This window comes from Palaemon carinicauda, chromosome 5 (assembly GCF_036898095.1).
Source record: "Palaemon carinicauda isolate YSFRI2023 chromosome 5, ASM3689809v2, whole genome shotgun sequence".
Taxonomy (NCBI): domain Eukaryota; kingdom Metazoa; phylum Arthropoda; class Malacostraca; order Decapoda; family Palaemonidae; genus Palaemon; species Palaemon carinicauda.
In genome coordinates this window covers 159,496,652-159,524,151 of record NC_090729.1, presented here as the reverse complement: position 1 = coordinate 159,524,151, position 27,500 = coordinate 159,496,652, and the positions used below count along the sequence as shown (strand labels likewise).

The 27,500-nt window shown below is 32.5% G+C and overlaps 1 protein-coding gene and 1 pseudogene across 1 annotated transcript in view; one reads left to right on the top strand and one right to left on the bottom strand.

Annotated features, from left to right (window-relative positions):
* Positions 1-9,296, bottom strand: part of LOC137641233 (uncharacterized) — a 21,805-nt pseudogene extending 12,509 nt beyond the window's left edge.
* Positions 9,297-9,466: 170 nt separating this feature from the next.
* The window catches only part of LOC137641232 (uncharacterized), a 55,934-nt gene continuing 37,900 nt past the window's right edge, over positions 9,467-27,500 (top strand). The window contains exon 1 of the mRNA XM_068373668.1: positions 9,467-9,562. Coding sequence (XP_068229769.1) covers positions 9,467-9,562 — 96 coding nt within the window. The remainder of the gene's footprint in view (positions 9,563-27,500) is intronic.

Here is a 27,500-nt window from a genome sequence, read left to right as displayed (position 1 = left end):
ATAAGGTTTTATATGTATTATGTTCGTACGTTTACTTTCGCTATAAAACGTAAAGAAACCTCTCTCAATAAATCAGTCCTCTGAAGAAGTATCACAAAACTAGTCATGACTTAATCTTATATTTCGTATTTTGATTTTCCCTGTGGTTCATCTGCATATATATATATATATATATATATATATATATATATATATATATATATATATATATATATATATACATATACATATATACATATATATATATATATATATATATATATATATATATGCATCTATCATGTATGTATATATATACATATATATATGTGTATATATATATTTATATATATATATATGTGTGTGTGTGTGGGTGTGTGTGTAAGTATATATATATACACACACATATATATATATATATATATATATATATATATATATATATATAGGCCTATATATATATTGTATAAAAGCGTTGAGCATGTTGTTCTCTTGGATGAGATTCTGGTCAACATAACCGATAGGCACATCCCTTCTCAATGATGATTGTAGACACAGTTATTTGGTGAGGCAGGAGTCCTTTCATCTTTGGAAGGATAAGAAGCCAGATGTGACTTGGAATATCTATACTTAGCTAAGAGCTGTTGTTTAGGAAGTTTTTGCGTCAACTGAAAAGTAATACAATTTCCCCATAAACGAAAATTTTTTTGGAAAACCCTGGAACGTAAGTGGTGAGCTACCCTTTTCTTAGGCACTTGATGAAAAATTGGTAACATTACGTCATGGGGTAAATATTTTTGGTAGCTCTTGCCCTGCTGATTGCCATCCAGTTTCCATAACTCCCGTATAACTTAAGTTTTTGAACATCTTTTGGCAAAATATCTAAAAAGATATGCTGAAGGTAATTGTATGTTCCCTAGTTTGCAATGTGGTTTCAGCTAGGACCTTGGAGCAATGATTCCCTTCGTACAGTTTTCAACGCTTTTCAGAAATCCTTTGATAGTGGTTAGGTAGTTCGTATGATTGACCTTCATTCTAGAAGTGGATTTGACCAAGGCCCTTGTTTTCAAACTCAAACAGTTGGGAGTAGTTAAGTCTTTCCTCAGCATCATTGTTGAAATGTCAGGTTGTTTTTGAGGGGCACCCAAGTGACTATAAGAATTTGATACTATACCATATAAATATGACGTGGGGTTTGGTCTAGAAAAAAAGCTTGTTGCATATGCCGATGACGCTACTTTCTTTGAGTCAATTGGATCTCCTAAATGTAGATTTGGATTGCTGAATCCCTTAATAGAGATCTAGGTAAGGTTAGTACATGGTGCAGATTATGTGGCATGAAGTTAAACCCAAAGCCAAAAAAAAAGTACATATGTAGACCCTTGTTAAACCCTAATAAAAATGAAGTATGATCGTAAATAAGTACAGGACAGTGGCTTTTCAGCATCCAGCTTTCAATTACAATTCCTTTAAAATGTTAGATGTGATTCTTGTTTTCAATTTTACTTTGAGAAAATCTTTCAAGTTTCGGTGATTATTTTTATTCTGAAAAAAAAAAGTGTTTTGATTCATTCATTCTACTTTATTTTTAATATTGTTCTCCTGTCTGGTCTTCAGCTGATTGGCTATGTTAAATTTCTTAATCCTGATCTTGATATTGATCTCTGGCACCTTCCTTTAGTTTGTTCTTATTATCTTTTGTATAAGATTTTTTTTTATAATTCTGAACATCCTTTGCATTCGGATATTCCTAGACATACTAGGTATGCAGTTAGTTCTAACAGTCTTTCCTCCTCCCTCGTAAGGGTCAATACTACAGAGTATTCTAAAAGATTTATTCCAGCTGTCACCGGATTGTTGAATGACCTTCCTAATCGGGTAGATGAATCGGTGGAACTTCAGAAGTTTAAAAATACAGCAAAAAATTTTGATGTTGAACAGGCTGACATAAGTCTCTTTTCATAGTTTATAAATGATAATTCTGTTTTAACTTTTGTTACTGATCTTGAGATATTTTATATTCTTTACTTATTACTTTTCATATAGTTTATTTATTTCCTTATTTCCTTTCCTCACTGGAAGTCTTAGGGGTGCTTTCAAATGCATCTATGGAAGTCAAAGTGGGAATATATAGAGGTTTTGATGATCCAACTCCTCTTTATGACAGTCAACTGAGGATGTTGAATGAAAATGGCAGAGAAGTGTTCTATTTTTTTTTTTTTTTTTAAACCTCGTTAAGTGAACTGTTAAGTCAGTGTATGTAGGCTACAGTTCGTATTTGGGGAAATACATAAAAGTAGCTAAAGGTTAATGGACGTAAAAAGATTTACTAAATTAACTAACTGAATGGATAAATTGATATCCTGTTTAACAACTGGTTAATAAAAGATAATCAATCATGCAAATACTTTATTCAGACTTACAAAAGACATTCAGATATACACGTAGAGCATAAATATAAGACATACAATTGCATGGAGCATGACTTGTGGGCTGTAAATGGAAGGTCGGCAGAGTTGAATATGACATGCGATATTGATTAAAAGCAGACACTCTTTGATGGTAGAACGACTTGAAGAATCATATAAGTAAATAAATATCATCAGCCGTGTTTTTGTTTTGAAATGTTCTCGTAGTATGTCCATGTATTTAGTTATTCGTTTTCCTGTCGATAGACTTTTGACAATACGGAAATGAGTGTGCATAGATAAATAGCAGAATAACAATAAACATGATGCGGGGGAATGATCGAGAAAGAGGTAGAGAATTAGATGGAGAGATAAGGTGAAGGATGATATGGAGAGGAGAGGTTTGGTGGAAGAGGATGTCTTTGGTAGAAGGTATTGGAGAGGCCTCATCAGGCAACCGACCCCTTATTGTAGGGACAACGGTGGGAAGGAAGATGATTCGAAAGTCGTTGGTGTTGTTTGCGATGGAGATGGAGTCCACAAGAAAGTATATTTCGTACTTGATGCCAGAAAGACCCGTTTTAATGGTAACCGTGACCTGGAAAAGAAGATAAAAACACTTTTCATTATTATTTTGGATGATGGCGGGGAAAATAGCTGGATCTGCTTTGTAACAGTCTTTGAGCAATTCAACTTATGTGACTTTTTTAGGTTTCATTAATGCCAATGGATTAGTTAAAGATATAAAAATTTCTTACATGAAACTGTAACGTGCTTGCTACAGAAACACAGGCCCAAATCATTATTTTTACTAAGGTCAAAGGGAGGAAAAGTTTAAAAGTGAAAACCATTTAATATTCTTAATAAAAGAGGATATAAAGACCGGAACTTGATCTTGAAGGATTCCTAAAGCTGGCTCGGAATGCGAGTTAGCTTAAATTATCTTTTTCCTTTAGGTTAGAATAAATTCAGCTTAGTTAGGGTTTGTCCATTTGACTGATTAAAGAATCGATGATGATATTACTGAGCATAGTGAAGAACATAACAATAGATCTCTCTCTCTCTCTCTCTCTCTCTCTCTCTCTCTCTCTCTCTCTACTATATATATATATATATATATATATATATATATATATATATATATATACATATGAATAATAGTGTACGCGATCCGTCAAAGATGATGGCTAAAGATTTAGATAGATATGGGCACACACGCACACCCCCCGAGTATGACTACCCTTCTCTCCTATACCCGAGGCACGGGGAGAGCTGAGCTCGTGATCAGATATATATATATATATATATATATATATATATATATATATATATATATATATATATATATATATGTTTGTGTGTGTATATATATATATATATATATATATATGTTTGTGTATATATATATATATATATAGCCAGATACTTGCTCTTTGTTAATTAGGGAATATTTGTGCGTGAGCGGATATACATAAAAAAAAAAAAAAATGGCTACCCTACCATGACCGTGGTCCCCATAGCCATGGTGATCGTGATGTCCGTCGTATCCATGATGGCCTCCATGGTCTCCGTAATGGGCTTTGTGGCCATAATGACCCTCGTCCCCGTAGTGGCCCTTATGGCCCTTATGATCATCATGGTATTTGCCGTGATCGTAATGACCCTTTTTTCCATGCTTGTCGTGGTGGTCACCTCCCTGGAAATGGACGAATAAGTATTAGGGATTTTTAATTAATTAAGCTACATTTAGGATTTAGGATATGCGATTATGTTTCGATTATTGGCCAGGATGTGAAGGATGTGTTTTCCTTCACGTGGAGTAATTGGAACTCAATTATTTCTGTAGAAGTACAGATAAAAATCTAAGCTGACGAATTTCATCCTATTAGGTTACTGGGAAATTCCAAGTGAATCTTTTATTACAGGATTCTCTCTCTCTCTCTCTCTCTCTCTCTCTCTCTCTCTCTCTCTCTCTCTCTCTCTCCTCTTACCTTATAATGACCCCCTTTGTGGGCCTTGCCCTTATGGGCATCGAAATAGGAGTCGAAGTCGTCGTATTTGCTGTGGTATTTGTTCTGGTGTCCGTCGTCGTAGAATTTCTTGTTGTGGTGGTATTCCTCCTTGTGATAGACGTCCTTGTGGCCCTGTGCATTAGAGACCAAAGTTGTGAGAACAGTTGGAAGGGTTTCATTAGGTTTTTGGCCGAGAGATTAATCATGTCATTCTTAGAAAAAAATTAATATACATATATGTAATATATATATATATATATATATATATATATATATATATATATATATATATACATATATATACATACGCACACATATTTATATATACATATATATACATATATATATATATAAGTATATATATATATATATATATATATATATATATATATATATATATATATATATATATATATATATCACATAAATGTAACACACGCATATATATAGATAAATATGCATACACAAACGCAGTCACATATATACAGTACATGTGAGTGCTTGTGTATGTGTGCGTACATGTGTGCGTGTATGGGTCTGCTTGTGTTCAGTGATGTAAGAAAGAGGAAGGCAGACAGGACACAAACAACGAAAACTCATGATGGAAAATTATTACTTTCTTTTGAAAACAATAATGAGATTCACGGAATCAATTTTGACTTGGAATCTGGTGGTTTGTTGATTTTATGCTTTATATGTGAATAGACATAAACAAATCAGGAAAAGACACACAAAACAGAAATGAAAAATCAGCAAGTTTGAAGATGGGGTAAATTGAATTTTTGATTGAATCTCAAAACACTTCCTTTAGAGAAAATAATTTCAATAATTATAGTATCTTTTGGCTCTGTTCTTTTGATTTTGTTTACGAGTCAGAAATGAACGCGTCGTAATTGCTTACATTAATTCGATGTTTGTTTGAGATTGGACAGTTTCATTTGAATTGACAAATATTGCAATATGAAACATCCATACTTCTGAATCAACTTTTGTGTATTTTCCAAATGCAAAACAAAACTTAGAATCCTTGGCGATGAAGTTTTAATATTCATTCGTGCATGATGATTGCTTTTGATGGAGACCGAGTTTAAAGCAATAGGGAAAATGAACTGGAACACTTTTATTTACCGTTATTCAAAATTTGATGCCTGTAATGAACGCTTGATATTTTAATTAATGTTTTTCTCCAGGAAAAATTTATACTCTAATGAATAGTCGTGCAAGTATAATTTCTAAATGAGTGTATTCTTAGGGACTTTTAAAATGACAATGTGTCATTGGTATGTTTTGTGGTGAATGTGGACATTTTTAATCGTTAAAATAACGTGATATATATTCATTTTTAGTGTTTCCAGACAACTTTTGTGGGTGTGAGATCAGGTAATTCAAATTCAAAGTACAGTTAGTTAACTTTGCATTGATATCTTTTGATTTATAATGAACAAAATACATTCATGGCGAATAAATTCGAGTTGTTCTTGAAATATATTTCCTACATCAGCAAGAATGACTGGTCAGACAGACAAACAAATAAGAGAAACGCGGGCGGGGGGTGGGGGGGGGGGGTGGATGTAATGATAAGAGAAATCACCCATTAAGAAAAACTTGATAATTGTTGATCGAATTCTTGGACTCGGCAGAAAACGCGCAAGTTTTTATAATACCAACGGGGCACATGAATGAATTCATCTCTCACTTGCCTAATAACTCTATTGATATAATAAAACGGTAGAAAATATCAAGTAGAGGTAACATAAATAATCCTATGATAATAAAAGAGAATGTAAATCCTATTATATGCAAAAGGGAAGGAAAGATGTTAGTACATCCTTATTAGTTGTTTTCAGTTAACGTTAAAAGAAGGACAAAACTCGTTTAGGAAAAAAAATTGTCACCTTTTCTTTGTGTCCTTTGTTGTGGTGACCTTTGGATCCATGGTGATGACCTTTTTTGCCCTTCTTTCCGTGATGGTCATCCCCATAGTACTTGTGGTTGTCATGGTGACCTTTGTAATGCTTGTCGTGATTGTCGTGGTAACCCTGGGAAAGAAAAGCATTGAAGTTTGGTTTATTACTCTTATGTTGAAGCTGATGCCATTGACAATTCAGTGTCCTAATATAGCCGAAGCCAAGAGAAGGAAAAAAGAGTATAAAGAGCTTCCAGATTCTGGAAGGTCTTGTTTCTCCTTTTCTCTGGACTCCAGTGACCGCAGATCTTCACTAATCCTTCCTGGAAGGCCCCAATGACTTTCTTGCTCTGAAAAACTAATAACTTATCGCCATTTGTAGAATCCATCTTCTCTAAAGCAACCGTGAAAATCCTTGCATATCTTTTTATAGATTCCTGATGGTGAATATGTAAATGATCAAAATAAAGTAGATATAAATTACTCTTCGGAGATGAAAATGAAGATGGAATTAGTCATAAGAGAATCGATATCATATTTTTTGAAGCAATAAAAATAGAGAAATAATTAGCATATTGAAATTAAAAAAGAGGTTACAGACATTCTCTATAATTAGATATATTTTAGGGCTAACCCATTCCTGGAAATCACCTGTAACTGATTCTGTTTTTGTTTTGATTTCTGTTTATTCTAGTTATATTCATATCACTGAAATAGATAAATTACACTGGAACTAATTCATAGTTTCCGTCTGCAGCATAATAACATTAGAGGTATTATGGCTTTTCTTGCAAAAGGCAGAAATTGCTATCAATATTTTAAGGTCCTGTCACTCACCCCATGGTGGGCCTTGCCGTAGTCGCCTACATGATGCCCTTTATAACCGTGGTCGTCATGGTGGCCCTTGTGGCCCTTGTAGCCGCCCTTGTCGTGATGCCCTCCATAGTGGCCTTTATGCCCTTTGTGCGATTTGCCTCCTCCGTAGCCTCCGTATCCTGTGAGTGAATATATGTAACAATGTGGTCATAGGGTATAAAAAGGACAAAAGTTAAAGGAGAGGATGTAATACTGCTTCAAAGTGTCCTTTGATATTTACTTGTTTTTTGATATTCTTAAATCTTATGTATATTTTTCCTTTTATTCATTTGTATTTTATTAGAATTTTCTTCAACGAGTCTTTCCGTTCCATTTTTTGTTTGTTTGTTGTGCAAGCATTTAGCTCCGTGAAATCTTGTTTAGTATTAAAATAATTGTCTAGGTGTTTTGAGTTTCAATGGCGTAACATTTATTCTAACTAATCATGACTTTAAAAACATAGAATCAGAAGTAAATTCCCCAAAAATTTGTTTTCATTTAAACAGAATTAATAAAAACAAAGTTTTTGAGAACCTGTTCCACGCTACATATATCTTAGATCTGCTATATTATTTCATAAGCTTAACTTTCGTAATCAATATCTGATAGTGTCCTAAAGAGGTCTATAGCAGAGTGTGATCTCGAAAGTTCTTGGCATAAATTTTTTGTTTATTCAAAAGAATTATTATGTATTGGATTTTGTAATGAAAATAATAATAAGAATGATGAATATTGCTAGAGGGTGGTTTGATGAAAATTTTATGGAAATTTTATACAGTAATTTTACTTTTAGAATGTGAAATGTTTCATGAGAATAATTTTGTATTTCAATCTTATGGAAATTTTTGAAGAAACAAAAAATATATGATATGGTTCCTCTGTTGATTATATGCTTGGCTGAATGTCATCTTGTGAGGAAAGATTTATAATGGGATTTTCAGGATTTAGAGCTCTCTCTCTCTCTCTCTCTCTCTCTCTCTCTCTCTCTCTCTCTCTCTCTCTCTCTCTCTCTCTCTCACAAATTGCTTTACCAATAACTGAAAGCAGTCATTTTTTTATGGATCAGGCTTTTAATGTTTTGTTTGAAAAATCTCTTTATCATATTGGTCTCTCCTTAGTACAATTTGACATTAAGGAATCGTTTCTCTGTAATCTTATTAAGGTGTTCTCGCTTCCATGTTTGACATTCCCCTTTTCATTATGATTGGTTATGAATTATTTGTATGATTGTTTATCAATCATCTGTATGATTATTTATGAATAATTTGTATGAGACCCTAAGAATCATTTGCACTATTGTTTATGAATAATTTGTATGATTGTTTATGACAATTTGTATGAGAGCTTATGAATAATTTTCATGATTTGTTATGAATCATTTGTACGATTGTTTACTTATCATTTGTATGAGAGCTTCATTTGTACAAACTGATACAGAATTAGAACCACAATGCCTTAAGCTTACCGGTGGCAGCTGGAACGAGGTCGACCTCAGCTACGACAGAGTACTGGTGGCTTCCTGCTGGCACGAGGTCTGTTCCCGCCTGGTGTTCTATGAGGCCTCCGAATCCGTAGTCGCCCTCCGGGGCCCCGTTGGACACTGCGATGCCTATGGCCAGTATGTCGTCGTCAGCAGCGTGAGGCTGCTTGCTGGCTGTTGGGTAAAACCAGTGGTTATTATCTTATTTATCTAGTATTACGTGGTATTAACTTTTTCATCTATTTAGTTTAAAGCATTTTTTTTTACTCATATATGCATTATTATTATTATTATTATTATTATTATTATTATTATTATTATTATTATTATTATTATTATTATTATTATTATCATTAACTTGGTTATAATAGATAACTATCAACTCCATGAAAATAAACAGAGCTGAAAAAAGATCAACGTCCGCAGATAACAGTGTTGAGGGCGGTAGAAGTAAGAGCCCATGAAAATTTTGAGCTAAAACACAAGAATATTTCTTTTACGAGACCAAAATGAGCTTAGAGAAGCATTGACAATGCAAGTGAATAAGAAAATGAATTATTGTGCAGAAACACTCAGTGATAAGAAACTTCTTGCCAAACTAAGTGCAGATATCATAGTACAAGAACCGGAAGATCACTCTGCCTGCTTGATGGCATTGTATAACCAAGAACAAGCCTAACTAATGGTACGTGAACAAAAGAAAACACAGGGGAACTGCAAGGAAGCATATCCAAATTCTTTCTCCAAACTAATTACTTACAATAGTGAGATGGAAAATGTCAGTGATTGAAGAGATCCCCTTTTGTTCAAGCTCTCTGACTTGACCATGATTTACAGGCAGAGGCTGGAACAGCTTAGTGTAGTAACGCCTTATGTTGATACTACTCAACTCAAGAACCAAGTTGCAAGGTCATCACAAAGGGTGAGATGTTCTACTGGCATTTGAAAATGATGTAGGCTTAGTCGTCTCATAAGCATCCAAGTATGATGAATATCGAATGTCGAATATCAGCAGCACCTTTTATGACACAGACCTACAACAGTCTGTGTCACCATAGCCTAACTGCTGTAATTCATATGCATGATTGAACATGATGCAGATACAAAGTCCCAAATCCAACATGGAGCATCAAAATCTGACCTTTCTATATCCCAATTTCTACAGTACAACTGGTGCATGAGTTTAGCAAGATGAGGAAGAGAAAAAACATTGAAAATTTCCATGCGAATGAGCTCAGCTTATCATACAACAGTATCCTAGAAATATCAACACAGGTAGGGGAAGCTGTTGCTGCACAATGTGTTGAAGGTGGAGTAATCTGTCGCCCAGTGTTGAGAAATCAGTTGTTCATAACACAATGTCTTTGAATGTAATGTCCCCATGTTGTCATGAAGAAGAGGGTACTAAAATACTTGTACACACTAGGGATGTAATGACTGATGAGAGAAAGTAAATTAACTTAGGGCCAATGACACGGACGTGTTAGTCATAGCTATATTTGAGCTGCTATCCTAACAGGAAGTAGGTCTTGAGAAAATGAGGATCTCCAATGGCCAAGGAGCTAAGATTTGCTAGATTCCAGTCTATGAGGTAGTTTCTGGTATAGGGGCTTGAGAGAGCAAGAAACGTCCCATACTTTCATGTGGTCACTGAGTATCAGCCTCCCATGGGAAAGCGAAGAAGTGTGCATGACAGACTTAGAACACTTCAGCGAGCTTAAAAACACAGGAATACATATCTAGATCAAGCATATCGAAATACTACAAATACTTCTAAGCCAGACACCAATATCCGAGAACTAATTGGCGGCCATCTTGAAAAATAGCCACAATCTTGAATTTTCAATTGATCAAGCAGCCAGACATGATTAATATTACTTGGAGAACATGTGTGTCAATTTCTATGCTTATATCATCATTTACACGATTCATTTCAGAAATTGCTGTAATCTCCTGTAAACTACTAGTTAGGCCAAAATCATCTTGGTTAGTATTTTTGCCCGTTAGTTTTTACTTCAAGAGTAGAATTTTTCCATCTCAATCTTATTCTTCAGTTATTCCAGTTTTAGGAATTTTTAGAGCACTATCGTTATTATTAATTTAAGTTTTTGATCTTTTTCCCATATATAATATACAAGGTAATGGTATCGTTTGCTGTCGAAATTTATTTAATCAAATAAATTTTACGATTTGATGTGCGAAATGCTTATTCTTTTTTTATATATCCGATTGAGCATCACTTTACTCTTATATTATTTCTAAATTTTTGTACGACTTCGTTGTGATACGACCAATTTCTACGAGTCCTTGATATTTATCTGAGAATTTAATGGTGTGGAACTGGATGATACCTCCCTCTAAATAAATTATTCCTTTTAATTTGATAATTTCTATTAAAATGAAAATAGGAAGTTGAAAATATGCGAGAAAGCGCCGGCATATCAAACATCCTGAAGGCATAGAAATGTAAGTACGTAGCTAATCCTATTATTCTTTTACAGGATATAACTTGGAAATTTGATTTCTCAATTTCTATGTGATGGATTAAACACCCAGAGATAAGAGCTTTAAATGTAACATTGACTAAACCATTACTTAACTTTTTCTACAAAGAATGGATTGAGATCCCTACATTCTTTAATATAAAGTTTTTACTTAAAACTGGAATAATCCTTTTTTTTTTCTTTTTTTTTTTTTTTGAGAAGTGCGGACAGTGGAGACCTTACCCGCCCAGTTTCGCGGTTTCTCATGGTGGTCGGCTTCTTCGGTTTTCTCTCTCGCTGACGAAGAAGAAAGCCAGGAACCTATCGGAGGAAAGATGGAGGAGGAGGAGGAGGAGGCTGTTTCGGATCGAGAGAGAGATCGAGACTGAATTCGCCATCGACCAGAAGCCAATATATACCTACGCGACGGATTGCAAATCGTCGTTTTGCACATTAGCTTCGCATCAGCCGTCCTCTCTAAGTTATTGGCGAAGGGGAGGGCCATGGGCCTCTCTGTTGCCAGCCCTGTTCGGAGGATCACGTCCTGCGGCCAATGGAAAGGAATTAGGCCTTGCCTTAATTGATTATGGACGGCTCTGAATTACGCAAAGGTGTCATGTGAAAGACTAGTTTTTCATGAATAAAAATATTTTCAGTTTATGTGAAAGTTCTGTGCTTTTTGAAACTCACAATTTTTACCATTTGGGGAAAGCTTTATACCATTGATTTACTCGAGAAAAATTCTTTCATTTTGATTTTCCAAACTGCCACAGTGAGAGTCAGTTTATTCATAATATTCTATAGAAAAAGTTTATACCGTATTAACATATATTCATAGCTTCTTTGTAATCTTGTGTTTATAGTTTTGAGCAACAATATGAATTCACCCACAACCACACCCACACACACACACACAAACACACACATATATAAATTACATCATATACCCTGCATCCGACGAGAGAATGTACAGAAAAGTACATTATATCTAGCTTTTCTTTTATTTTCAAATATGTAACATATAGTTTTCATTACAGACATGTGGTCCAAACACCCTAATGTTTTATGAAACCTAATTATCATCTTTCTAATTTTGTCCGATTTACTTTTAACTATGATATATATGTAAGAACTGCTGCGATTTACTCACACTCATTTGTAGTAATATATATATATATATATATATATATATATATATATATATATATATATATATATATATATGTATACACACACACATATATATATATATATATATATATATATATATATATATATATATGTATACACACACATATATATATATATATATATATATATATATATATATATATATATATGTGTGTGTGTGTGTGTGTGTGTGTACAGCATAAACACATATATATACATGTATATTTATAATATTCATATTTACTATATTCGTTTTACCATTCTGTAAGGAACAACTTTAAGAAATACACACGCACATATATATACATGTATATATATATATATATATATATATATATATATATATATATATATATATATGTGTGTGTATGTGTGTGTGTGTGTGCGTGTGTGTGTGTGTAATAAATGCATACAACCCCACCCACGCACCCACACACTCCTAATATATATATATATATATATATATATATATATATATATATATATATATATATATATATATATATATGTATATATATATATATACATACATATATATATATATATATATATATATATATATATATATATATACATATTTATACAGTATATATATGTATATACAGTATATACATTTTATATATACACATATATATAAACATTTACATATATACAGTATATATTGTATATATATACAGTATGTACATATATGTATATATACTATATAATCAAATATTCATCATGTATAATACACATAATTTTATGTTTAGTATTCTAAACGAAGGTAACACGATCCTTTCCGAATATTTGTTAGGGAAAGGTATGCTTTCGAAAACAGGAGTTGGAAGGCGAGAAAATATTTTTAGAAATTTCTCCCTAATAGATGAAACATTTGTATATTGAAAGAGGTATATTGGAAAGGAATGGATGTTTTTAATATCCAATATGGATAATTAATTAATTCGTATTTAGGTTTTCATGCACTTTAATGATTTCATGTAGTTATTTTTTAAGTGGTTAATGTTGAAATTATCCGAATGTAGTTTTTCATGATCTAGTGGTTAAAAGTAGAACATTGATGTGAATGTTAACTTGGTTTCATCCCTGGAGAAGCCACTTGCTTGGAGAAATGGGTTGATGTTAATATAGATCTATCTACAGTATCTATCTATCTATCTATCTATCTATCTATCTCTCTATCTATATATATATAAATATATATATATATATATATATATATATATATATATATATATATATATATATATATGTATATGTGTGTGTGTACTATATATACTACACACACACATATACATCTATATGCATATACATACATACATACATATATATGTATATATATATATATATATATATATATATATATATATATGTATGTATTTATATACATATATATATATATATATATATATATATATATATATATATATATATATATATGTGTGTGTGTGTGTGTGTTTATTCATGTATTTATTTATCTGTTCTTGCTATCTTTTATTTTGATCTTACTTTCCATGGCTCTATTTCTTTCTTTTTCAGTTTTGTTTTCTATAGAAGCTTTCTCAAGTGATTAATGACCGATATTTTATATGGTTCCATAAGATTTTTTTACGAAGTGAAGTGAAAGAATAGTAACATATACCAAAGACTTACTATCTCGCTCAACGAAAATGTGTTTCAAAATAGACTTGAAAATGTGGATAACCGTCTCTGGTCAACGTTTGTTCATTCGACATGGCAGGACTTGCTCTGATTGCTAAAGGGGTCTATCTGTGGCCTTCCTTTCTCTTTTGGGGGATGAAGGTGTGAAACCAGTTGGATGTAAGTATTACGTTCGAGGTATCTCATTAAAATCAAGTGTTATGAATTTTTGCCGTTTTGTATTCCATTGTGTTACTCGAATTGAAACTGCTGAAGAGTCCAGAAATGGAAACTCAGGTTGATGAATTTCTTATCAATGTATTGATTAAAAATTTTTTCTTTTTGCTATCACTAAATATTTATGATTGATGTTAAGATTTTGTGATGTCTTTGCCTTATCTTAAAGTAAAAGACCGAAACAGACATGGCCATTAAGATCATGTGTAGCAGACGAAAGCAAAGTAAGCTTTTGGTTCCATCTGTTGCTTAGATGGGGCCTTTTAAAACGAAGCGGGTTTAATTAGTAATTCAAGAAATAGTCGAAAACAGCTCATCAATTCATTAATCAGCATTATTGAAGTAGAGGCTCACACATCCATAAAATTAAGCATAGTTACAGATATATATCAAACAACTTTAGTTCAGCAGAAAAACACAAATAATTAAATCATGCCACATCATAAGGTTTTCGCAATGATTTACAACTGCGAAATAATCCCTGAAACCCTTTAGGCCTTTATTCCTCCCAAGGATAATTACTTGAACTTTCTCATTATTTTTTATTGTATTTAACAAACAGTTGCTGAAGTTCAATGGAACGGTTTGGAAATTATTTATGAAATAATCTTTAATGCTATGCTTTGTTTTTCCTCTAGCTTTATTTGGACAGTGTAGTTAAATAATAAAATACTTATTAATTCTAGAAAGAGTATTTGTTATTCCCCATCGTTTTATTGTATTTTAAAGTGAATTGAAAGGAGGCTGTGAGTAGATTGACATTGTTGATGAGCCTGCAGTAGAATTTCTCTCCACTTTGGTCAATCATCAACTATTTACAGTTAAAGTATGAATGTTGTAGTGACCGCTGTGTTGTTCCTCCCTGGAGTCCCTCCTTATTAATAAAACAGCTTATTTATGAAAATGATTATGTATAAACAATTGGATAGATACCTTCCCTATAATTTATAATAAGAAGTGTCTTTCTATATATATATATATATATATATATATATAAATATATATATATATATATATATATATATATATATATATATGCATATATATACGGGTGTATGTTTATATGCTGTACATATATATACATATATATATATATATATATATATATATATATATATATATATGTATATATATATATATATATATATATATATATATATATATATATATATATATATATATATATATATATATCCCATGTTAATGGACAATGAGACATCGGAACACAGGTTTTTTCTCTTTATTATAAAAAGGTTCGTGAGCACACTTTGGACAGCCCGATACTCCTCAGACGAGTACTGTACCTTCTAGTTCTAATGATCGCTAGAGTGGTACTGCTTACCCCTCGGCCAGTAAATGCAACGTTGGTCTGTCATATGCTGAATTGTTAGATTTTGTGGAAATTTCCACCGTGGTGGAATTATACTGTCACCAATAGGTTTAAAAAACGTCACTTATCAGCCTAACATACGTCACCTATAACAGAGTTCAGTGATCACGCACAACCATTTATGAGTCATAATACTATTGAAAGGGTTGTCAATCTCACTGTATAGAACACATACTTCGACATATTTTTCATACAAGGATTAGGATATATATATATATATATATATATATATATATATATATATATACATGTACAGTTTATATATATATATATATATATATATATATGTATATATATATATATGTGTATATATATATATATATATATATATATATATATATATATATATATATATATATATATATGTATATATATTCATATATACAATGTATATATATATATCTATATATATATATATATATATATATATATATATATATATATATATATATATATATATGTGTGTGTGTGTGTGTGTGTGATTAAAGTACATATATGTTTTTTCCGGCCACGCTCAGCGGCATTGCCAGACGTAGTTCTTATCGGTCTCTCCCCTTTCCTTTGGTAGGGGAAGAGAGTAGTCATACTCTGGTGATAGGGGCTGTAGTTAGCCAAGGTGGAGGGCGTGGGAATAGTTGAATCTGTGTGAATGTGTGTGAGTGCATGTCCGTGGATATCTATCTTTATATTCAGACGTCATTTTTGACGGTTCAGGTCTACTAGTATTATCATAAACAACCAAGTGAATCAAATAATCTCAGACAGTGTTGTTTGGCAATGTAAAGTAGTACTACAATCACTATATTTAAGAGCAGGAATCCGTTCCTAAATTTGACAGTGAATAGAAGGAACACATTTTTATCCTTGTCTCTGGGACAGCGTGTCTCTTCTCCAAGGCGACCAGAACGCTCTTTTTATCGTTAGTACGTTTATACGGTTATTCTGCAATGCTATTATTTTCTTTTACATTATAGAGGTCTTAGTTCAGTTATACAATATACGCTGCTAAAAATTAGCCGTAAAAAAAAAAAAAAAAAAAAAAAAAAAAAAAAACCCCGGAATAAATGTTACCAGGCCTTAGCCGTTTTCAAAACGGATATATTGACGTAGAGAAGGTGTATCACGATCATCAACCCGTAAAAGATAATAATAAAGTAGGCTGAAAATACAGTCGCCTGTATTTTACTGAAATACGGCTGAGAACAGTATATTTTTTACAGAGAATTTTCTATTAAAATTACTATTTTATTTAACATTGTAGTTCTTTCCCTCTCTCCCACCATTGTTTTGTCGTATCAATTGGTCACCATAGTTTCAAAGAATATTGGAGAAACTGTTCTGCCTGGAAAGCTTTCCCGTTTCACGTCTTGTAAAACCACAGCCATTTGGCAATTGAAACGGCCTAGATACAGTATATTCGATTTAGAGACTTAAAAGGCAGAAATCGATAAAAAAATGCTCTTACTATAGTAGAAAATTGGATTTATATATACATATATATATATATATATATATATATATATATATATATATATATATATATAGTTACATATATATATGTATATGTATATACATATATATATATATATATATATATATATATATATATATATATATATATATATATATATAGTAATATAAAAAAAGGCATTACCACAATAAGCACGAAAATTTATTTCAATACAATGGGGAATTTTAAGCGCGAAAGCTCTTAGATAAGGATAAGAAAGCAACTAAGAGAGCTTATTATTATTATTATTATTATTATTATTATTATTATTATTATTATTATCATTATTATTATTATTATTATTATTATTATTATTATTATTATCATTACGTGCCAGGCTAAAATTCCAACTAAAACTGAAATATGTTACTTCCTCTCCGACTCAACATGTAAATAAATCATTGAGAAAAACGTAATTGAAAAGCAAATATCCAACAAAGAGAAATAAGTAAGGAATACAAATGAAATAAGCAAGAAAGTCAATAAAATAATAGAAATGAAAGGTAAAATATGAAGCGATATGATATCAACCTGTTCAACATAAATTGCCTTTAGTGCAATTTACGCCAAGCGACAGAACGTCATATTACGGGAACCACAATAATTGGGCATTGGCCCGGAAGCTAGTTACTTTGATCATTAATTACTTTTGCAGAACACCTTTTGGGGACATCGTTTTTAAAGGAATATCTGCAGCTCATTTTTTCATGGTAGAATTTATACATCTATATAATTTTTTAGTTACTAATGCTTCATTAGATTTTAGTAATGCAATTCTTAAATGATGTAATTTACCTTAGGAATATATCGTGAATTTATTTATTCATATAATGGATTACCTAATAATGTTGTAATAGTTTTTTTCAATTTAATTATTCAATACTGTACTTCATTTTAGGAATAGATGCTTTGTTATCGGTAAGTAGCTGTTTCAGTATACCAGTATTTCACTCATTTTATTCAGATCATTAGCCTAGTTTATTCATTAATACATTTACATGTTTCAGTTAGTGGTACTATGCTTTCTTTATCAATATATTTTTTATACCATCGACAATATTGAAATGGTTGTTAGTGTTTTCGTTCCAATTTAGATTTTGCTGACAGATTTTGTTGCCTTGACCAGGACCCAGTTGATGAACATTGTCCACCATCATTATCTTTATCATCTTCAACGCTTTTTATATTTGGCTGTGGCAGAGATGAGAATGTTGAGATGGATGTGTGGGGGTGACAAGATGAGATAAGATACGGAATGAAGTAATTAGGGGTACCACAGGAGTTAGAAAACTATCAGATAAGATCCAAGACAGTAGACTGAGGTGGTACGGTCATGTCATGAGAAGAGATGAACAGTATATTGGGAGGAGAGTGATGGAAATGGAGGTACAGGAACGAAAAAGAGAGGGAGACCAAAGCGAAGGTGGGTGGACTGTATCAAGGATGACCTTCAATCAAAGGGATTAACCGGTGATGAGGTGTGGGACAGAGGTAGATGGAGAAAGCTGACCAGAAACATCGACCCCACATAGAAGTGGGAAAAGATGTAGACAAAGAAGAGGAAGAAGAAGAAGATCAGTATCGAACAGTATTTTAAGCTTTTTAGTGTCTTGTCAATTATACACGTTTCAGTAACTAATTAGAACGGAATCTATAAATTTGGCTGGTTTTGGTTCTGGAATCTAATGGGAAATCTTTTGTTATGTCTCATGTTACATCGACTTAACTCTATTCCCTCTTTTGCTGACATGGCTAAAATCGTGATAAAATCTGAAATAAATGAATAACGTTTTATGATAATATTGATGATAATATGATGACTGTTGATGACGCTGATGCATATCAATTGGAAAGGAAACCAAAGGATGTAATGGGGTTAAAAGGAGTGCCTCGAGATATATGTAATCACGATTTGGCTGAAGCAAATGTTAACGTAGATATGAGTTGGGGCTATAAATGTAGCTAAGACAAGCGAGTTGGAGAAGAAGGAAGGGCAGAAGAGCATATAGTAAAATGAAAATGGAGGAACCATGGACTGGGTTGAAGACATGGAGGAGGAAGGATCAAATGGAGATTTTTAAAATCATTTGATAGGATCATTGGTTCAGCTGAGAGAAATAGATATTACATATGGTAAGTGTTTGGATAAAGACATAAATATTTTAGTGAAGAAAAGGGCTGTGGACGCTTGACAAATTAAAAGCGCAAGTCTATGCATACAAGAGGATGGATACGGTAGTCAAGGACAGAGAAAAAGATGGAAATTAACAACTTTCGATAGAAAATATTGTTATTAATTCCTATTTTACTGGGAATTACACGCAGAAAGAAAAGTTATTAAAGAATTGAATATCTGAATATAGGATGGGGGAGTGAAAAAATGCTGTCGGATATAATTGCAGTCCTGAGCCGATTGATGTTACGTTTTAATATATATATATATATATATATATATATATATATATATATATATATATATATAGGAGAGAGAGAGAGAGAGAGAGAGAGAGAGAGAGAGAGAGAGAGAGAGAGAGAGAGAGAGAGAGAGAGAGAGAGAGAGAGTATGTTAGTTATATATTCAACGGCAAACTGATGGTAGAAACCATTCGTACAATTTTCACAATTCTCTCTCTCTCTCTCTCTCTCTCTCTCTCTCTCTCTCCTCTCTCTCTCTCTCTCTCTCTCTCTCTCTCTCCTCTTTCCTCTCTCCCTCTCTCTCTCTCTCTCTCTCTCTCTCTCGGAGTTTGTCCCTTATATCGCCCTGAATATGCTATGTTAATTGTTTGCTTTGATTATATATAATAACTCAAATTTTGTTATGCACAACAACTTTTCTTTCATTTCTGAAATTAAGTTGATTAATGTTACATGTACTTGGTTACTGATAATTTTCACATATAGTCAATGGTGAAAATTGTCGATTTAAGTTAAACGATTGTCGCCACAAAGGTTTTACGAGTGCAGAAAATAGAGGAGAAAGCGAGCTGAATGATACAAGACTTGAAAGGAGTAGTGAAAGACTGGAAATATCCGCGGACGTGACTGTTGTAGATATAAGAAAATGGATTAAGAGGTTAGGAAAAAGAAAAATGCAAGACGAAAAGGTTAAAGATGAGATAAACAATTTATGAAGCATATGTGGTGTAAGAACTGATAGAGTGAAAAATGTGGTAATAAGCAGGAGTGGTGAAAAGGATAGCATAAGTTGGAGGATTGATTCAAGTATTTTGAAGTGGTTCGGTTATATAGAAAGAATATGAGACGACAAGTTAGTGAAGAAAGTGTTCAATTCCAAAGTGCTAGGAGGTAGGAGAAGATGTATTGGAAATTAAGGGCATATATGAAAGATAGTAATGAATGGCATGCTGTGAGTTGGTGTTCGACAGACTACTGATGAGCTTCCTATGTTGATGCATGAAGTGACCAATGTTGTGGGTGTTTCACTGTGCTATAGTTCATCCACGATTTTGTTGTTCTCATCCAGAACCTTTCCTTGTTTTGGAGAATGGATTATTGTTGAAAATAATAATAATAATAATAATAATAATAGTAATAATAATAATAATAATAATAATAATAATAATAATAATGATAATAATAATAATAATAATAATAATAATGATGATGATGATAATAATAATAACAATAATAATAGTGTGTTTTTAATTATGCAGATATAGTGAATAATAGAACACTCTATTGCAGTAGCGGATGGGGTAGGCCGGTTGACTTAATGTATTCAGTCGATGTTTACGTGCAGTAGCTCTTTTATTGAATTGGGAATTTACCGCGTCTTATGGTACTGGACTTTAAGGAACAGTGTGCAGTTGCTAAAATTTTGCGTAGTAGACAAAAGAGAATAAGCTTTGAGTTCTATTCAGGTTCAAATTGAAGACAAAAATTGATATATAAAACTGAATGCATATTTCTCAGCGAGTGGCTCATTGTTGTCGCTTATTTTACTACAACGATAGTGTTCATTGGTGGGTCATTACATTTCACAAAACTTAAAATATTCACACGATAATGCGGTGCTATTGTTTTCGGAAAGAAGCATCTCAAAGAACGGCCTAGTATACAGTATACCTATGCCAACCATGATGAAATCTCTTATATCAAGCCTTTTGCTATTATTTACCAGGATATGATTAGAGGAGCATTCTTACACGCATAATGGTACTTCCAATAATCTCTTAAAATAGGTTTATTTTGATATTCTAAGGAGAACTAGCAACAAGTTGGGTAAGTGTGTTTTTTAGTTTTCCTAACATCAAAGTTTTAATAACAAGTGGCACTGTATCGTAACTAGATTGAAAGCGAATGGCAAAAGTAAAATACTTTACTTTGTCTTTGAAGTTAATATTAGTGTAACCGAGCCGCCAACAATGACGTCTAAATATTTAGATAGATATGCACACACAGAGATTTAACCCTTCCTACCCCTTCACCTTTCCTAAATACAACCCGCTGGCTCGGCAATTTGTGGGAGAGTGTGGTTCCGAGCGTACCTCCCTGGGTACCACCTCTCTCCGGGTATAACTATTCCCTCTCCCACCTGATCGTGACAGAAAAGATATATATATATATATATATATACATATATATATAAATGTATTTATACATATGTATATATATATATATATATATAGATATATATATATATGTATATATATATATATATATATAGGCTATATATATATATATATATATGTATATATATACATATATATGTATGTATATATATAGGTATATATATACACACACACACACATATATATATATAGCCCGATACCTGCTTTTTACAATATAGAAGAGATAGCAAATATTAAATATTTTGCCTCACCTAATAGGCATAATCAGAGAGAGAGAGAGAGAGAGAGAGAGAGAGAGAGAGAGAGAAGGAAGCCCAATGACTTTAGTACATTTGCGAGATTTGAAAAAAAAAATCCTCTCTTAGTGAAGAACTCTACTTATGTAAAATTTATGTCTTACATTATAAATGCCGTATATCAGTCGTTCTAAGAAAAACTTTGCTCATTATTTTAATGACGCCGAAAGCCTTTGCGTTTCTTTCAGAGGAGCTGTCATATATAGACGGCTCAGAAGTTTTAAGGAGACCTGATTTGTGGCAAAGCCTTACTCCATTTTGTTATTTTTCTTCTAGAGTTATTTCTCTTTTCGATCTTATTCTTATTTCTCATTTCGTTGACCATTTACATCACCTATCAGTAAGTCTCTCTATAAACCACAGGACACAAGAATTCCTGGCACACTTCTCTCTGAGGAAGTGTACCCTGTCACACCCTCACTACACGGCAGGTCATTTTGGTGGTGAGGAAGGTCCCACGTGAGAGCGATCGTCCTTGTGTCTTATTCTTTTGTTTCTCTGCCCATCTTTTTTGCCTGTTAGACTTATCTTAACATCACACCTGTTAATGTGCCTGTCATATTTTCCTTGTCATCATAACTCTTACATGGGCAAAGGGTGTTTAGAGAAACTAGGTAAACAAATATATATATATATATATATATATGTATGTATATATATATATATATATATATACATATATATATATATATATATATATAAGGAGTTTTTTCTGTTTGTTTGTTATCAACATTTACATCAGTGTGGTTCTCACTGTTACATTGTCATCGCAACTCCTGTATCTCGATAATACCTTGTACAATGATAAACTACATTATGCAGGGATGTGCATAAGTCATCTTTGACGAATTAGTAGATATTTTGTCAAAATTGGTACAAAAGTAGACTATAATACATGAAGGTGCACGAGGAAAACCGTCCGTCAGTCGGTCTGTTCCTCAGTGTCTTTCACACGTATCATATCATTACAGCACCTCCTAGATGGTGTAAAAAATCTCAGTCAAATTTTGTAAAACGTAATTCATTTAACATGGATGTAATTCAAATATTGATCGCCATTTTGTAAATCTTTTACATAGTTTGAACTTTGGCCATAGCTGTGTGGGATAAAGAATTCATGTTTTTACACGGTACAAATGAAACTCTTTTGGACTGACATCAGGGCGATTGCTTTTGTGAAATTACTCAGGATTACGACTTTCTTGCAAAACAGTTGCAATCAGGGCGTTCGTGCTCCAACATATCTTTTGTCGAGAGGAAATCGCTTGAGTTATTTACCATCGTAAGAACCATAGTAATGTCTTCCTCAGTTCACCAACTGGGAATGCATTCTGGAGAGGAAATCGCCCAGAATCAGTGAGGGAAATGAGATGTTTCTGTAATATTCTCAGAATGTATCTTGAAGGTGTGATTTGGGAGTGAGAGGTGCTCTTGGTAAGATTTCCAGTAAGTTTCCTTTCAGATTAAAAAAAAAAAAAAAAAAAAAAAAAAAAAAAAAAAAAAAAAAAAACCTGTTATGTTGATTTTTTCTTGATTCAGTTGTTTTTCTGTCCTGTGATGTAAATGTATCGGAACAATTCTTAAAGATGAAATATCAAAACCGAATACAACGCCAGTGAGGAAAATATTTTCCTTGTTTCTTTTATTTTGGTTATTTGCTCTTTCTTTATGGAGTGCATGAAATGTAAATGTATGTGATACACTGCAAAATACGTCAATTGTTAATCAATTTGAATTTTTCATAAAATGCTAATTTGTTGTTAGGGGAAAACTCACTCTACAGCTATTACTTTGTACAACATTTTTTTTGGATTATTTTTGGCCAAACGCTTCTTGATTCTTTTTTTAATAACTGATATTTTGTAAGTTAATTAAAGAACTATAATAAAACAAAATTATAGAAATGAATTAGCATGAAATTGGTTTAGTGTACGTTTATCGGTATGAAGGGTAGAAAAAAAAGATAATAAAATTTCCGTTAACGTAACGAAGTTTGCCAAAAGAAATGGTATATTTTGAAATAACGATATCGGATGAACTTTATCGCAACTATCAGAAAAGAAACCAAACTCAGCGTTCAATTTAGACTGATTACTAACAGGTGACTTAACACCGTAATATCCTTCCAAATTGCTCTGGTATCGGGAAAATATCAGGAAGGCAGAGAGCGAAAGTTGTTTCAGTCAATGGAACGAAATGGAGCGGATCGCCTTTTAAAATGGTCAATTGGTTCTTGGAACGAAGTGGTTGAGAAATGGGTTTCGTATTCCTCTGCAATTGCCTTCATTGAATACTGAGGGATGCTGAGATGTGTAAGGATGTAGAGAAGGATTTGACACCCCTGGGAGAGAGAGAGAGAGAGAGAGAGAGAGAGAGAGAGAGAGAGAGATTGCAAATATTTTTTCCCTTAGTGATTGTTCATCGCCTTTTTTTTACAAAAATATTCCATCATGCACAGTTGGACACAGGAATTCTTGGCGAACCTTATTTTGAGGAAGTGAACCCTGTAACCTGTACTGCACGTAGAGTTCCTTCATCTAGTCCCCCCCCCCCCCAACCCACCCACCACCTCTGGCATCTCTCCCTACAGCATCTGTTTAGTTACTCGTCACGGAGTAAGGGAGTGAAAAGGTGCACTTCCTCAGAGTGAAGTGTGCCCGACAATCCTGTGTAACTGTTTCATAGCAGCAGCAGCGTTATTGTAGAATTCTAGAGTCAACAGCTATGTCATGTTTCAAGCTCTAAGCAAACAGTTTAGAAAGAATTTAATAGGCGTTTAAATAACATAAATACTGATATATATAACAATAATGTAAGGAATCGAAATCACAATATTAATGGTATGTGTCTTGTAGGCAGATTTCATAAATCACTTTATTCATTATGGGCAAGTGAGGAATATCATTTCCTTGGGGCTATTTTGATCAGGATTATTTTCAAGGACGAAAAAGCTGTAAATACATATATAAGATTTTCCACTTCTTCTTCCTCGAAAAGAGAGAGAGAGAGAGAGAGAGAGAGAGAGAGAGAGAGAGAGAGAGGGGGGGGGGGGGAAATGGGCAATCATAAATGAAGCAGAAAGCGTAAGAAAAGTAAAGTCACCTGCAACACGCCAACTTGGCCTAATTCTCTCTCTCTCTCTCTCTCTCTCTCTCTCTCTCTCTCTCTCATTTTGGTAATCGTAAAAAACATTTAAATTTCTTTGACGAAAATAAATTTCTTTGATGAATTATTCTAGAGATTTTTTATGTTTTAATAAGTTTTTGTTTATGTTTTTGACAGCTAATATGCATTATTCGTTCGTGAATTTCTATTCGAATTATTTAGTATTAGAACCAACATTAATACTATGGTTTTTGTATACTGTGACAAAATGACGTATGATTCATCTTAGATTTTGTTTTGTTATTAGTATCTTGCTGCTGCCCTTCCAAATCGCAATATTAATTCCTTTTTAGTTTTGGTCAAGTCATAATAGTTAGGATCATCAAAATAAGAAAAGACTTAATTAAACCGGTAATTTCTTCTATGCAATGGAAGTTCATTCCAGATTTATGATATCTTCTACAGACAAGTAATATGATAATTTTAAGTAATGAATAATGAATAAAAACGGTGGAAATCCACAGATTAAATTTCACCATGCGGTTTTCGATTTTTCCATTGTCTTTCAAGGAAAAATAAAGAAAAAGAAAAGAAAATCACGAATCTATCTTTTGCTGACCAAATGAACACATTTTGTAGAATTCGAAAAATAAATCGATATACAGCAATTCTTGATGGAAATAGATCGAAGCGAATTTATCGAATGGAGAGAATTTGCCGCCGTAATTTCAACTCCTGCATAACGGGAGGCGTCAGTGGAAAGCCTTGCGGGATGCCTTGACGTGTGAGAGTATTTAAAGAGGTAGGAAACCCACTGGTCGGCCAGTGGGTGGGGGGCACCAAGGACGGTGAAGGAGGAGGCCTTTTCGCCTGATCGTTTCGCTTTTCACCTTCCGCTATTTTTGCTGTTGGAGCAATAATGACTCATAATGGACTGGTAAGTGATTCTCTCTCTCTCTCTCTCTCTCTCTCTCTCTCTCTCTCTCTCTCTCTCTATAAGTTATTATGTAACTTACCGACCATGGTTTTCTCCTTTTCGTTCGTATTATTATTATTATCATTATTATTATTATTATTATTATTATTATTATTATTATTATTATTATTATTATTATTATTATTATTATTATTATCTAGATATATATGATGTTTGTTATAATAAAAGACCCCATACTAGTTTACCCATACTAGTTTATGTCACAAAAATGTCATAATCTTAAAAATTAATTTCGGTTACTTATCTGAACATAGTTTTAACGGCTTATCAATTTCAATTTCTACTTAAATCCAAAGCGTTAGGGAACTTTCACCACAATGAAAATATGTTGATCTCGATTTCTGACGGTTCCAAAGAAATGTTTTCGGCGTCAAGGACCTTAGATGTCAGGATGTCAGAAAACCTCAAATCAATCAATCAATCAATCAAAGAAATGTTAATAAACCAGAAAGGTTCATAAGATGAGATGGACAGAACGTCTGATTCTGAAATGGCATTTGCCTCGGTGACTTGAGTCAAATTTCAATGTAATACCATATAGAACCGCTAAGACTACTGGAATGATCTCTGATATGTTGAACTTCACTAATAATAGCCAATGGGATTTTGATTGGTATATCATTACTGTTATATATAGTGGTTGGATATTCATATCAAAATAGATTAGATATATATATTGGCAGTTCAAGTAGAGGTTTTGTCGATTGCCAATAAGCGTTTTACTGTCCTTGTTCCTGATAAAAATCTACCCTCAGAAAATTGTAATTGTAATACGAAATCTGCTCCAATTGGCTTGTTCCTTAATATATGACTATACGCACACACACACACACACACACATATATATATATATATATATATATATATGTATATATATATACATCTATATATACTGTATATATATATATATATATATATATATATATATATATATATGTATATATACATATATCTATCTATATATATATATATATATATATATATATATATATATATATATATATATATATGTATATATATATTATACATATGTATATATATATATATATATTTATATATAAGTACATATATATATATATATATATATATATATATATTTAAATATACATATATATATACATATATATATATATATGTATATTTGTGTGTGTATGTGTGTGTGTGGTATTTCAACATGTTACCTACGTTTATAATGAACAAACAATATCTTAATAGGGTCTAAATAACCGAGGACAGCATCTCTCCTTTGCAAGTGAGTTCGTTAGTTTTTAGGATAAAAGGAGAACATCATTTAGGTTCCACCATTTATCATTTTTCGTCGCCTCGTGTTTCGATTAACTTTTTAATAGGTGACTCGTTATCAAGACTTCATTGGTTTAACGAAGGAATTAAAATCTAGGTAAAACTTTAAGATACAAACATATTTATATAATCCGAACTTT